The sequence below is a fragment of the Papio anubis genome, chromosome 9 (assembly GCF_008728515.1).
Source record: "Papio anubis isolate 15944 chromosome 9, Panubis1.0, whole genome shotgun sequence".
In the NCBI taxonomy this organism is placed as follows: Eukaryota; Metazoa; Chordata; class Mammalia; order Primates; family Cercopithecidae; genus Papio; species Papio anubis.
Window position 1 is genome coordinate 7556951 of NC_044984.1, and position 15703 is coordinate 7572653.

The 15703-nt window shown below is 37.1% G+C and overlaps 1 protein-coding gene across 4 annotated transcripts in view; it reads right to left on the reverse strand.

Moving 5' to 3' along the window:
• Nucleotides 1-5409, reverse strand: part of CD163L1 (CD163 molecule like 1) — an 88225-nt gene extending 82816 nt beyond the window's left edge. Inside the window, exons 1-2 of one of the 4 annotated variants that reach the window (XR_002515512.2) lie at nucleotides 5177-5330; nucleotides 2219-2311 (exon numbers count right to left, since the gene is read on the reverse strand). Coding sequence is in view for 3 of the 4 variants with exons in the window: in XM_021921981.2 (XP_021777673.1) it covers nucleotides 2219-2311; nucleotides 5177-5336 (253 nt within the window). In the remaining variant the exon portion in view is untranslated. Of the gene's footprint in view, nucleotides 1-2218; nucleotides 2312-5176 lie in introns of all 4 variants that reach the window. The other 3 variants (XM_003919466.5, XM_021921981.2, XM_021921980.2) reach the window with 3 other exon arrangements.
• Between the last annotated feature and the right edge of the window lie 10294 nt (nucleotides 5410-15703).

The following is a 15703-nucleotide window of genomic DNA, read 5'->3' on the forward strand; positions in this document are numbered from 1 at the left end:
ATTAAACATCAAGAAATGTAAAGCATTTTAAAAGCAAATACATCGGCCAGGCACGGTGGCTCACACCTGTAATCCCAGCACTTTGGGAGGCCGAGGCAGGCAGATCACGAGGTCAGGAGATTGAGACCATCCTGGCTAACACGGTAAAACCCCGTCTCTACAAAAAATGCAAAAAATTAGCCGGGCGTGGTGGTGGGCGCCTGTAGTCCCAGCTACTCGGGAGGCTGAGGCAGGAGAATGGCCTGAACCCGGGAGGTGGAGCTTGCAGTGAGCCGAGATCGCGCCACTGCACTCCAGCCTGGGCGACTGAGCGAGACTCCATCTCAAAAAACAAAAACAAAAACAAATACATTAATCAAAAATATCTGTAACTGGGCAAGAACCAATACTATTTTGGAGTATACAAAGATATAGTAATATTATCTAAGATTAAACAGAAATAAGAAAATTGCACAAATAAAGTAAGCATTCAATTAAAATAAATAATCATTTGAATACCATGATTAAATCTCAACAGCATTTAAAATGTTAATTTAGCCCAGATGCCATGGCTCATGTCTGTAATTTCAGCACTCAGAAAGGCAGAGATGGGAGGATTGCTTGAGGCCAGGAGTTCCAGATCAGCCTGGACAACATAGTGAGACTCTATCTATACAAAAAAATTTTTTAATTAGCTGAGTATAGTGGCACACATCTGTAGCTGCACTCCAGCCTGGGTGACAGAGTGAAGCTCTGTCTCTTTAAAAAAAGAATCTACTTTAACGACAATGAAATTTTATTTAAACTACAAATTTGGCACTAATGAAAAATATAGAAAATAATGAAAAACCTTAAAAATAACAATTTCTGTGTCAGATCTATGAAATGTAATATATTTGAAAAATTATTGAAATACCAAGCAATTAAATAACTTCAATAATCACTCATAAGGTCTTATTAAATCTATTTGGGTATATCCAAATGATGGAAAACTACACAGCTAATAAAACAAGGTATTATAAGTGATATGTGATAAAATAAAAATGTTAAAGAACTATACAGGTAATAACCAATAGATAAAATATAATGCAAAATTTTCTTAAAACATTATTATATAAAACTATAAAAAATGCCACAAATTGGTATTTTAAACAACAGTGCTTTTCTCTGGCTGTTAATATATTAATACATATATTTATTTATTTATTTTTTATTATACTTTAAGTTCTAGGGTACATGTGCACAATGTGCAGGTTTGTTACATATGTATACATGTGTGTGTTGGTGTGCTGCACCCATTAACTCGTCATTTACATTAGGTATTTCTCCTAATGCTATCCCTCCCCCATCCTCCCACCCTGTGACAAGCCCCAGTGTGTGATGTTCTCCACCCTGTGTGCAAGTGTTCTCACTGTTTAGTTCCCACCTTATGAGTGAGAACATGCAGTGCTTGGTTTTCTGTCCTTGAGATAGTTTGCTCAGAATGATGGTTTCCAGCTTCATGTCCCTACAAAGGACATGAATTCATCCTTTTTTATGGCTGCATAGTATTCCATGGTGTATAACCCATATATGTTTTTAATTTTGTTTAATTCTTTGATTTCTGTATCTTGTAAGTTTTTATTAACCTATTTTTCTATTTGCAAAAATACAATATCCATATTTTTTCAATGAGACATTTTACATTTGGAAACTATCTTTATCTTTTTTCTTTTCTTTTTTTTTTTTTTTGAGATGGAGTCTTGCTCTGTCGCCCAGGCTAGAGTGTAGTGGTATGATCTAGGCTCACTGTAACCTCCGCCTCCTGGGTTCAAGCAATTCTCCCACCTCAGCCCCCCAGGTAGCTGGGGTTATAGGCGCAACCACCACACCCAGCTAATTTTTGTATTTTTAATAGAGACGTGGTTTCACTATGTTGGCCAGGCTGGTCTCGAACTCCTGACCTCAGGTGATCTCCCCGCCTTGGCCTCCCAAAGTGCTGAGATTACAGGACTGAGCCACTGTGCCCGGCTGAACTTGGAAATTATCTTTATCTGAAGGAGAAAAATGTCAACAAAAAATTTAATATGAAATGAGTAAAAATAATTTAGACACCTTTATTTACAGGATATAGTTATTGAAGGTCCAACGTTATTTTTACATGTTCTATTTCCCACAAAATATGCATTTAGAGTAGTGAGTAGGGGAAAGGTAGGATAGAGGATTGTAAGCCCAAAAGTCATCATCCGTCAGAACTCACTAAAACTGCTGATGAGAAAGCAGGAATTCAGGAGCAGGATGCAAGTTACCATAGCAGAGAAAAGGTTCTGATGACAGCAGCATCTTCCAAAATCTGGAGAAACAAAATATAGCAGGGTAGAATTTCATGTATTTCTAAGAAATGTCAGATGATCTCAATGACTTAAATCCAAAATAATATAGAAGGAGTAAGATGAATTATTCTTCCACCTGTCAAGGATACCACAAAAGAAAGTCCTTTTCCCAGGAAAAGCCACAGGATTAGCTCCTGTTTGTGATGGAAAGGCACCAAATGGTTTGTAACAGGGCAGATATTTTAGCACATGATTCACTGAAAAATTGCATTCTATGTCCAAATATATTCTGTGGCTGTTTGGGGTAATTGATTAGCATTTTGGGTTATTGAGTTATTTTTACTTCTCAACGCTTTGACCCTCTCCTCAGTTTTACTAATGTGTTTTTCCTCCTAACGTTATCACCCTACTTTGTTCATTCATTTGCTCCTTTTTGGAGTATGACATATGTACCAGATCTTGTGCTTCATTATGGGAACAGAGGAATGAATAAGAGTTCTTGCCTGCATTCCACTCAGTGGCTTGTGACTGGAATGTACAAGCAAATCAACATTTGGAGGTCACTATAATAACTGCTGATTGAGCTCATGATTATTTACCAAAGCTATCCACTTTTCTTCAGGGTCACTATGTTATTATTCCTACAGAATCTTGCCACTTCCTCACTACTCCCTGTCTCTTCAGTCATGCTCAGTTCTGCATCTAATAAAGTTTATGCTACACATGTGCAGAAAGAATGAATTGAGATAGGCAGGAGCAATACACAAGCGAAGGAGTTGAGAATTTATTCTGAGAGTTATTTGGAGACTTTAAAGAATTTAATCAGGGTGTAATAAATAAAATTTACATTATAGACAGATTATTTTAAAGGAAGATGGGATGATTAATTCATAGGGATAAATAAATATATAAGAAATGCTTAAAAATAATATTTATCATCCTGTTTACTTGAGGGGTATGTAACAGCTGTAACTGCTACAGAACTATCTTAAATAGTATTTTCATTAGTATCTTATGGAAAAGATGAAGTCAGAGTTAAACTGAGCATGTGTAATCCCAGACAACAAAAAACAACAACCCTAAGAGGACAGAAGGAACAGTACCCAACGTGGAAAGGCCCATGCTGCTTGGGCCATGCAAAAGCAGAGACAGAAGGCGCGAGCTGCTTTGGTGGACATCTTTAGTTTTTCAAGTGATGCTTTGAAACTAACATGGATCCTGGGCACTTCTCTAAGAAGAAGCAATCCCAAGTGAGTTTAGCAACAGTCAGCAATAACCATAGAGGAGACATTATTATTACAACTATCATCAGCCACATCCATCATTCTTGGAAAATGTACCCAAATCAAGAGAAAATCCTCCCTATAGAACCAAACAGGGAGAATAAGTGTGGAATGGGCAATTAGTGTCCCAATTTCCTTCTTTTCCATCTTGTCCAAAACACTTACTGAGTTGGTCTTCTTTTTTCTCTTATTTCTTTTGTTCCTAATGATAATATTTAGTTCCATCAAACCTCATGTGTACGATTATCCTAGGAGGTCATTTCATCTGCCTAAATCCTTCCAGAAAACTCTGAGTGCCCATTTGTAAGAATGGTTAGAGCTAAAGATGAACTATAAAGAAGAAAAGGATAGTAAGCTCTGACACCAACACAATCAAGATCTGATGAATGTGAACAAACATTGCAGTAGGAAAGTCTTGAGAAGGGGAACTATTAAAGTATAATTGCCAGAACTTGTGACCCTCTATATATCTAATACCATCTCACCAATTCAAGACCTTCATCTTTCCCATTCCTTTTCTAATTAGATACATGGCAGACAGCATGTTGAAAGTTAAATAATATTATCTTTTAAGTAACACACATGAATTATGAAAAACTGTAATTCATTAAGATGAGTCTTGCCAGATAGAAGGCAGCCAAGCTTCTCAAACTGTAGAAAGCCTTTTTCAAAAAGGAGGCTTTGAAAAATATCAGAATTTCTGCTGGTTTTCTAGAAATATGCTGGTCTTTAGTCATAAACAAAATAGTTACAAAATATTAAGTTGACTTGTAGTAATTGCACTAAGGAATGGCACAGAGACACAGTGCCAACAGAAGGAGCACTGCATTTTCAAAAGCCTCAATCCTATTTAGGAGTTATAAGTCCCGAATACAGCAAAAACCTCCCTTCGTGATTCTTTATTTCCACTAAATGTCTACAAAGTGCAAGTTGAAAGGATACTACTAATTTCAGATGTGCTCTGAAATACTTCTTAGCCATATATTCCTTTCTTAGTCCTTACTCTTTAGGGTCCATCAAAGACCTATTCTTTGTTTTTTATCATAATGTCTTTTTATTTATTTGCTTTATTAAAATTTATAGCAGAAAGATCAAGGGCTCAGACTTAGCTGGTCCTGAATTTAAATCATACTTTAGATTCTACTATATGACCTTACATAAATCAGTTAGTCCTTATAAGTCTTCATGTTCCATCTACCAAGGGAGACAATAATATCTGTAAAATAGGTTACATGCGTGAATTAAATTGAAATGACCTAAAGCATTTACTGTAGTACCTGGCACTTGAGAACAATAAGTTTCTAATTTATCCCTTCTTTCCATTTCCACAACTTTATATCCTTGTGTGACTTCTAATCTCCAGTCTTTAGAATACATTTTCTGTTTACTTTATTAATGATTTCCTCCTTTCTTGAATTTCAATTTTGCCTCCAATATTGCTGCTACTCTAAGTTCCACAAAACTTCCAATTTTTTTACATTTCTCATGTCCTGTTTTCTTTTTACCTTACTATATAATATTTATATCTGTCTGTTGTTACACATATTCTTACTATACCCACCATCTCCCAAATGGCAGAGCAAAATAAAAGTAAACCCTTACCAATATGCCAAGAGTTTTGAGGCAGCATCATTATGGGACTATCTCTTCCTGAGTCCTGATTTAACTCCTGGGTCCTCTTATATGTAATCTCAGAAGTGTACTTATGAGGTGAAAACAGATCTGCTATTTGGAAATGACAATACTGTAAAATTGAGTTCATAGTTCTCCAAAGGGGAAGTCATTATAAAAGCTGAGGTTGTTTTTTCTTTGCCACTTCCTTAGCACGTTAGGATATGGAAAACAAAGGAAGTTAAATAATATGCCTGGAAAGTCTCACAGAATAAAGAGAACTGTAAATTTCCACTCTAAATTTTAAAAAAGACTCATGTTTCACATTTAAAAATTTTTGCTCTATAAATGTGATCTTGTAAGCATAGTTTTATAGATATTTAAAAGATAAAATATATCATCAAATTTGTTTGCTTTAGCATACATATTTCAACCAGTTATGCTGAAAGGATCAGAAGAGGTTACATTGCTGAAAACTGGCTAGTCTATGAAAGCTTTGCTGATGAAACATGAGCACAGATAAACATATTTCAAAAAGTTCATGTCTATAAAAATGTTTAACAAAAATGGAGTCCTTTAAAAGTGGTTTTTTTATTGTTAATGATCATGTAAAAGAAAATAAAGCTAGGTCATCAAATGAGTTTGGAAAATATTCGTTTAAATGATTTCAACCATTAGGCAGAAAACCATGAGTGGCTTCTGAGCTCGTAGTGATTGCTCTGTGTTTGGATCGGCCTGTATGTCCTGCCCTGCTTCTTTGGGAAAATTGCTTTTTCCATTCCTTGATATGTTAAGAATGGTAGATTATATCTAAGAGTGGTAGATTACATCTTTTCACAGGCTCATGTCTCCCCGATTACAGTGACAAGTTCAAGGAAAAGTCAATGACCCAAGTGAGCCCATCAGAGGGTTTGCCAGGATTTTTTGTACCATACTTCGATATCGAGAAGACCTATTAGTGAAAAAGAAGCTAATATATACAGAAATTAAAATGAGATATACAATATCTAAATACTTTAGATAAATAAGTCCTTATAAATCTCCATCGATGAATTCAAGAACTTTGTTTATTCTTGTCCCTTTTCAACTTAGATACATGACAAACCTTTTTTTTTTTTTTAATACTTTAAGTTCTAGGGTACATGTGCACAACGTGCAGGTTTGTTACATATGTATACATGTGCCATGTTGGTGTGCTGCACCCATTAACTCGTCATTTACATTAGGTATATCTCCTAATGCTATCCCTCCCCCCTACTCCCTCCCCACAATAGGACCCGGGGTGTGATGTTCCCCTTCCTGTGTCCAAGTGATCTCATTGCTCAATTCCCACCTATGAGTAAGAACATGCGGTATTTGGTTTTCTGCAAGGGATGTAAAGGACCTCTTCAAGGAGAACTACAAACCACTGCTCAGTGAAATAAAAGAGGACACAAACAAAAAGAAGAACATACCATGCTCATGGATTGGAAGAATCAATATTGTGAAAATGCCCATACTGCCCAAGGTAATTTATAGATTCAATGCCATCCCCATTAAGCTACCAATGACTTTCTTCACAGAATTGGAAAAAACTGCTTTAAGGTTCATATGGAACCAAAAAAGACCCCGCATTGCCAAGACAATCCTAAGCCAAAAGAACAAAGCTGGAGGCAGCACACTACCTGACTTCAAACTATACTACAAGGCTACAGTAACCAAAACAGCATGGTACTGGTACCAAAACAGAGATATAGACCAATGGAACTGAACAGAGCCCTCAGAAATAATACCACACATCTACAAAAATCTGATATTTGACAAACCTGACAAAAACAAGAAATGGGGAAAGGATTCCCTACTTAATAAATGGTGCTGGGAAAATTGGCTAGCCACAAGTAGAAAGCTGAAACTGGATCCTTTCCTTACTCCTTATATGAAAATTAATTCAAGATGGATTAGAGACTTAAATGTTAGACCTAAAACCATAAAAACCCTAGAAGAAAACTTAGGTGATACCATTCAGGACATAGGCATTGCCAAGGACTTCATGTCTAAAACACCAAAAGCAATGGCAACAAAAGCCAAAATTGACTAATGGGATCTAATTAAACTAAAGAGCTTCTGCACAGCAAAAGAAACCACCTCCAGAGTGAACAGGCAACCTACAGAATGGGAGAAAATTTTTGCAATCTACTTATCTGACAAAGGGCTAATATCCAGAACCTACAAAGAACTCAATCAAATTTACAAGAAAAAAACAAACAACCCCATCAAAAAGTGGGCAAAGGATGTGGACAAACCTTTATATAACAGAGGCTAAATAAAATTTTGCTGCAATTAATGCCGTGTATTTTGAAGTCAATTAAACATCGGAGCTTGCTAGATATTAGTGAGATGTGCCTCTGAAATGATAAAGTGCCTTTCTCAAAATGTAGTTACTTTCTTACTTCTCAGAACTGAGGTAGATGCCCAAAGTCAGAAGAAATCAGAAAGAAAACAGGGAGAATATTTTCTGGGAAAGCTTGCGATGAAATGTCTTTGGGAAAATGTAATTTACTAACTAGGATAGGTCATATGATGGAAGAATGGAAGACACAAAAAGAGGATGCTGAAACTTGTTCTACTATATTATTTCTCAACCATGCTGAGAAAAATTGCCTGAAATTTTTAAAATACAGTATGACCGGAAACTCTTTCATGCTAACAGAATCCACAGCAAACTAACTGCTGGTAAAGTGATCTCACAGAAGTGGGAACTGAAAACAGAAAACAATAAAAACCTGATTATTGCTATTCTTTGATAGAACATATGCCTCCACAATATCTTTGCTACTGTTTTGAGCTTCTCCCATTTCTAGACTCCCAAGTCCTCTCACTCCAAATATTTGGTAGCAGATTCTAATCTAAATGAGTCCCTTTCTTGCCTTTATGATAAAAAGGCATAAGGGATGTGATAACTATCTCTTTGGGGAAATAGCTGAATATTCTGCTTCAAGATCTCACGCAAGGCTATAATCACATTGTAAACTGGGGCTGTGGTCTCACCTGGAAGCTTGACTGAGGAAGGATCTGCTCCCATGGCCACTGTTATTCCATGTATTGAATTGTGTCACCCCAAAATTTATAGATTAAAGCCCTAACCCCCCAGTGTGACTATCTTTCAAGATAGGGCCTTTAATGAGGTAATTAAGGTTACATGAGATTATAAGGGTAAGGCCCTAATCCAATAGGATTGATGTCCTTATAAGAAGGGACACCAGAGCTTGTTCTCTTTCTTTCCACATATGTGCAGAAGAAAGGCCATATGAGGACACAGACAAAAAGTGGATGTCTAAAAGCCAGTAAGAAAGCCCTCACTAGAAATAAAATTTCCCAGTACCTTGATAATAAACTTCTAGCCTCCAGAACTGTGAAAAAATAAATTTCTGTCATTTTTAAGTGACTCCAGTCTACAGTACTCTGTTATGTTGATCCAAGCAGACAAATGCAGATTTTGGTATTGAGAAGTGGGATGCTTCTGTAACAGATAACCTAAAAATGTGGAAGTGCCTTTGGAACTGGGCAGTGAATAGAGGCTAGAAAAGTTTTCAGGTGCATGCCTGAAAAAGCCTAAATTGCCTTGAAGGGGCTGTCAATAAAAATATGAATGCTAAAAGCAATTCTGATGAAGTCTTCCATGGAAGTGAGGAACATGTTATCGGAAACTGCAGAAAAGATGATTTTTGTTTTAAAGTGGCAAATAACTTGTCTGAATTGTGGCTTAGTGTTTCGTAAAGTGTAGAACTTGTGAATTACAACTTTGGATTTTTAAAAGGGAAGATTTGTGAGCAAAGTGTTGAAAGCACAGCCTCGGTTTTCCTAATTGCTCATGGTAAAAGGCTAGAGGGGAAAGATAAATTGACAGCATCGTTAGGTGAAAAAACAAAAACAAAAGCAACCCAGAAATTGAAGATTTGGAAAATTCTTGGCCTATTTATATAGTAAAAAAATGATAACGTGTGTTCTGGAGAGAACATCAATGGTGTGGCTCCTCAATCACTCCATAGAGAAATTAACCATGACTTTTTTCATCACCTTAGCAGGAGCCATGAATAGAGATGGGATTATATCAGCAGAGACCCTGCCAGTTTGGACCAAAGAGAATAGAGATGGGTTGAAATAAATCACGGAAGGCTTTCTGACTTCTGAGATTCTGTAGGATGAAATAACAGAGCTATTCAGCTGTGAATATGCTTTATCCTTCAAGGAAAGGGATAAATGACCTTGAAGGTGATTCAGAGGTCATCAGTGCTATCACTTCCACTGTAGGCCCAGGGAAAATGCTGTTTTGTCTTCAGTTTCAGAGGATGAGACCATCTCCTCAGTTTCAATAGACCAGCTGCCTCCATCTAGTACCTGAAGAGTGGAGCGTCCACAAAAAGTTTTAACAGGCTGCTACTTACAGCTGTAGTGGTGACAATGCCACCCCTGTGGGCCTGAAGGGCAGAGGATTCAGCCAAAGATAATAATTGTTGAACCTTAAGATCTAATGGAATTTGCCACTTCTCCTTTTTTGGAATGAGAATGTCTGTCTTATGCCTGTCCCACTACTGTTTTTTGGATGCACATAACTTGTCTGGCTTCACAGGTTCATAACTGGAAAGGAATTTTGTCTCAGGATGAATCATAACTTGAGTCTCACCCATACCTGATTTAAATGAGACTTTGCACTTTAGACTTTAGAACTGATGCTGGAAAGGGTTAAGACTTTATGTGTTGTTGGAATGGGATGAATATATTTATCATGTGAGAATAACATGAATTTGGGAGTGGAGGGTAGAATGTTATGGAATGAATTTTGTCCCCCGCAAAATCCACAGGTTGAAGCCCTAATGTGACTATATTTGAAGATAGGGCCTTTAGGGAAGTAATTAATGTTACATAAAGTTGTAAGAGTAAAGTCCTAATCCAGGATTACTATCCTTATAAGAACAAAACAAGACACACCAGAGAGCTGTCTTCACACATGCAAAGAGGAAAGGCCATGTGAAGACACAGAGAGAAGGTGGCTGTCTGCAAGCCAGGAAGAGAGCCCTCACCAGAAACCAAATTTGCTGGCACCTTGAACATGGACTTCTAGCCTCCAGAACTGTGAGAGAATAAATTTCTGTAGCTTAAGTCACCCAGTCTGTAGTATTTTGTTACGACAGCCAGAGGAGACTAATACAGTTCCTAATATGGTTGCTGGCAGAATGTGGTACTGAGGGGCTCAGTTTCTTGCCAAATTGGACTGAGGCTGCCCTGAGTTTCTTACCAGGAGGACATCCCCATAGAACAGAAAGAGTGTAAAATCTTGCAGAGAGAGAGAGAGAGAGAGAGAGAGAGAGACATATGGAGTCACAGTCCTTTCTAACCTAATCTTGAAATTGGTATCTCAGCACTTTTGCCATATTCTATTCATTAGACGCAAGTTACTAGATCCGGCCCACACACAAGGGGAGCAGATTACACTGAACACAAATATGTGAAGGCAGCCATAATTTGGAACAATTTTGGAAGAAATCTACAACAAAAAGTGAACAAAAAATAGACCAGAGAAACTAAAAACTATAGGACAATATGCAGCAGACTTATAATTGGAATGCCAGGAGAAAAATGATGACAGAATGGGGCAGAAGAAAGACTCAAAGAAATAATGGTTAAGAGTAATGACAGACAGCAAACCACAGTACAATGTACTGAAAGGACACCAAGTAAAAAAAGAATAACACACACACTCACACACACTCTACCTAGGTATGACATATTTAAATCTGCACAGGCATGAGAGAGAGAGACAGAAAGAGAGAGAGAGATGCAGCCAGAGGAAAAAAAAACACATTATGTATATATAGAGAGAAAAAAAATTACAGATGACCTCTTGTCAAAATTGTGCATGCATGAGGACAATGAAGATGATATCTACTAAGTGCTAAAAGAAAGAAAAGAATCTGTCGATTAAGAATACTCTGCATAGTGAATGTATATTTAAAAACCGAAGGAGAAATTTAAAAACCCTTAAACAAAGCTTGAGAGACATCATTACCAGGAGATCTATATTAGGCTTAGTGATTTACTTCCAAAGCATGGAGTATAGAAGATGGTAAATAAATTTACAGTGGAGAAATCTAGCAAATACCACTTCAAACAAATGATCAGTGATCACATCCCCAGTGATAACATGTATATATCATGTATGCCCTGATATTTTGTGATGAGTAGGGCACTTTACCTCTGTGGTGTTCTTTCCCAAACCCCATTACTCCAATCTATTCACAAGTAAAACATGAGACAAACCCCAAATGAGGGACATGCTAAAAAACACCTGACCAGTACTCTTCAAAACTGTCAAGGTCATAAGAAATAAGAAGAGACTGAGAACATGGCATAGACTAGAGGACACTACAAAGACAGGACAGCTAAATGCAATGTAATATCCTGAATTGGATCCTGAAACAGAAAAGAGGCATTAATTTTTAAAAACCTGCTGACATTTTAAAAAATCTGGAGTTTATTTAATAGTAATTGGATTTGTTTTCTGGGGCTACCATAGCACAGTACCACTAACTGGGTGGCTTAAAACAATAGTAATATATATTTTTTACAGTTCTGGAAATGACAAGAATGAAATCAGGGTGTCAGCAGGCCATGTCCCTACAAAAGCTCTGAGGAAGGAGCCTTCCTTGCCTCTTCCTGGCTTTTGCTTGTTGCTGGCAATCATAAGCATTCCTTGGTTTGAAGATTCATCACTCCAGCCTCTGCCTCCACCACCACACAGCATCCTTCCCGTGGGTTTCTAAGTCTACATTTTCCTCCTCTTTTAAGGACACATCATCGGATTTGGGCTTGCTCTAATCCAGTATAGCCTCATTTTAACTGATTACATTTGCAAAGACCCTATTTCCAATTGAGGCCACATTCATAGATACAAGGGATTAGGACCTGAACATATCTTCTGTGGGGACACAATTCAGTCCACGACAATAATGTACCAATGCTGGTTTCAAAGTTTTGACAAATGTTCCATGATATTAAATGATAATTATTAGATTACGGGAAATTGAAAATGGATGAGCAGTAAATGGAAACTCTCTTTATTATCTTTGCAAATTTTCTGTAAATCTAAATTATTCTAATATAAAAAGTTTATTTAAAAGAGAAGTGAGAAGTGTATCTTTTAAAAGTATGTTTATAAAACATTTGAGGAAATATGCTGAAAGAAGGAAAATGAGCAAGCTACCCTACATTTTCAAATGCAAACATAACCTATGTGTATAATTTATGATGTTATTATAAATCACAGCTATAGATTTATACATATATGTATATAATATAAGTTTCTTAAATTATAACATAGTCTTTCTTTAGATATATTTATTAGGAGTTTTTATAGTCCACTGTGATTCCAAAAATAATAAATTGCAGTGGTGAGGGACAAATTCCTTTTTCCTTCCCTATAGATTATGTGGTCTTCTTATAGATACTATAGCAGAAATTCGGGGTAAGCAACAATATGGTAAGGAAAAAGTGAGGAATTCTAGGGCCAGAAATATTTTTTAAAATTTTGGCTTTAAAATTTTCTTTCTAACTAGAAAACCTTTAGAGAAAACTAGAACACATATACAAACAAGATTTTAGATGACAAAAAAATATATTTACAACCACTCTAGGGCTACCTATTTATCAGATAACCATGAGATCATGCTAGGCAGGAACGGCAAGACATTGGAGGATATGACTAGGTAGGAGGACATAGCACTTGTTTTTGGTCTGAAAGGACAGTGGCAGGTTACAGAAAATAGACAGAGCTATAAGAACCCAGAAATCCCCACAGGCCAAGAAGGAGGGCTTATATTTACAGATTGAGCTGGTGAGATCACAGAGTCAACAGCAGCACCAAGCAGAAGACATGATGCTGTTTCATCAAAGTAATGCCAACATCTGTATCTATGACTCACCCAATCCTAAATAAATGCATTTGCCCATAGTGACGAGGCAACTAACGTAAATGCATGAAGTGAGTTGAGATCAGAATGTGGTACAGCGGCAGGTGCATGTCCTGTTGGAAGGAAGAAGAGGTTACTCACCTCCAAGTCACCGCTGTCATGTTGAAATGATGGCCCAATGTTTTCAGACCTCCTGATTTTCAAGAGAAACAGAAATCTGTATTATATTAGCAATAATCCAGTCAAAAATTGGAAGAAAAAAGATACATTTATAATGACAACAAATGCACAAACTTACATAGGAGCCAATTAAACAAGAAGTGTTAGGACTGTTATATTACAACATACAATAGAGAGAGAGAGAGATTATTAATAATGAATGAATTGTATTGGGTAGACAACAGAAGGAGATAATTCTGTAAAGGAGTCATTAAAAAAAGTAATCTAATAATTATTAAGGTGGCAAAGATAAACATTTTTATTTCTAAAGTACATATTTTCCAAAGAACATGATTTGTTTAACTAGGTGATTGAAGTGGCCAAGTGATATAGACATTAAAGATAAGAAAAAATTGAGACTAGACGGAGTCAAAAGCAAACCTTGAGAGGACAATTTTGCTAATATAAATTTGTTTCTTATCTGTATGGAGGTGGCCCTTATTCTAGGTTTGCCTTTGTTTCATCAAAGTAAACAGGTTACCTACAAAGAGTAACAGTTTCACAAATTTACACTTAAGTGGGTATAAGACAATGAAAATTGGAAATGTTTTGACTCCATATAAACTGTATTTTGTTTTGAAAAGCAATATAACATGATGGTGAGGAATGTGGCCACTTGATCCAGAGCACCTCGGTTCAAATTTCAGCTCTGTCATTACTAGCTGCATGCTTTTAAGCAAGTCATTTAACCTCTCTGTATTTTAGCTTTCCCAAATCTAAAATGGGTATTAAAAAGTATGTACCTCATAAAGTTATTGTGAGTATTAAGTTTTTAATTCATATAAAGCATTGAGACAATCCCTAGCACATAGTGAGCACTATGTAAATGTTAGCTCTTATTATATAGAGTGGAGATTTCACCATGAAGAGGAAATATTGAGCAATAAAAGAAGGGGAGAGAACATTACTACTAATATTCTGTCAAACAATGATGGAAAGTCTGAAAGCACCACAACAATATTTTTTAACCATCCAGGAATGTATTAACAGGAAATATTTTAACAATTAATGTCTGACACATAATTTTGATAAAAATAAATCTAAAATATAAGTAAAGACTCTATTTTATATTAAATATTACTTTGAAACATGTACATAAAGATTTACGTTAATTAGCATATAGGCAGAGTTCCTCAGTATATATACTCTAAAAAGATATATACATGTGTTCATATTTACACACACACATATATGTAGTACCTGGCATATGATTGGATGCATAGTATATGGAATATAATTGGGTATTCAATACATAATACCTGACACATAGTAGGTGCTCAAAAAGTTTTGTTGAATAAATGACTAAATAATTTAGTTAATTTATGTCAAATATATATTTGAAATTGACAAGAAGTACAAAAATACAGAAAGTGTGCCAAATGGCATGTTTCCACAAGAGGGTTGTTTTGGAGACTTAAGTGTCAGAAAGGGGTGTTTGTAATACCTGGATACTAAGAAAGGATTAAAAATCAATTTTCATCTTTCACCTGGATCTCGGCAAGATGGCACAATAGAGTTTTCCAACACTCGCTCCCTACAGAAACATTTGAACACTATTCATGCACAAAAATACCCTCACAAAAGCTAAGAAAACCGGGTGACAGACTATAGAACATATGTGTAGCACAGCAATAAGAAAAGATGCATTGGAGAGGAAGGACAGTTTTACATGATCAACATCACCTCTGCCCCAAACCAGAAAGCATGATGTGGAGACAGATACTCTCCCTGGAAAGGGAAGTAAGCATCAGACTTTGCCTAGAACTTCAACACTGAGCCTGCCCTAGCAAAACCCAACACTGGGCAGGCCCAAGGCCCCAGACTCCAGGGTCGCAGTCATAGACTGGGTTCCAGGCCCACACTGGTGTCAGGCCAGATCCTACAGCCCTAGGCTCCAACCATGCTTGTTGGACTCAGTCTTGGGTCCTGCCATACCACCAGACCTACTCCAATGGCCTCAGACTGCAGACTGCCTTAGTACCAGGCTGGCCCCAGCAGTCCTGGGCTTCAGATACACCCCAGGGCCAGGCCATTCCCCAAAGACTCAGACTCCCAGCCTTTTCCTGCAGCCCTAGACATCAAGCTAGCATCCATGAACCAAGTCTCCAGACTGACACCTGCAGTTATAGGATTGAGGCTCATCTAGCATCAAGCCAATGCCTGTGGCTCCAGGATCTATGCTTACTCCCACGGACCCAATCAGAAGGTAAACTCAAGTAGATCCAGGCTCCAGGCCCAACCCCATGGATCATGACACCAGGCTCACCCACCTTCTGGCCAAGGCCCCAGGCTTACCTGCAAGAGGACTTCAGTAGCATGCTTTTCTGCGAACCATGCCAAATGACCTGTCCAT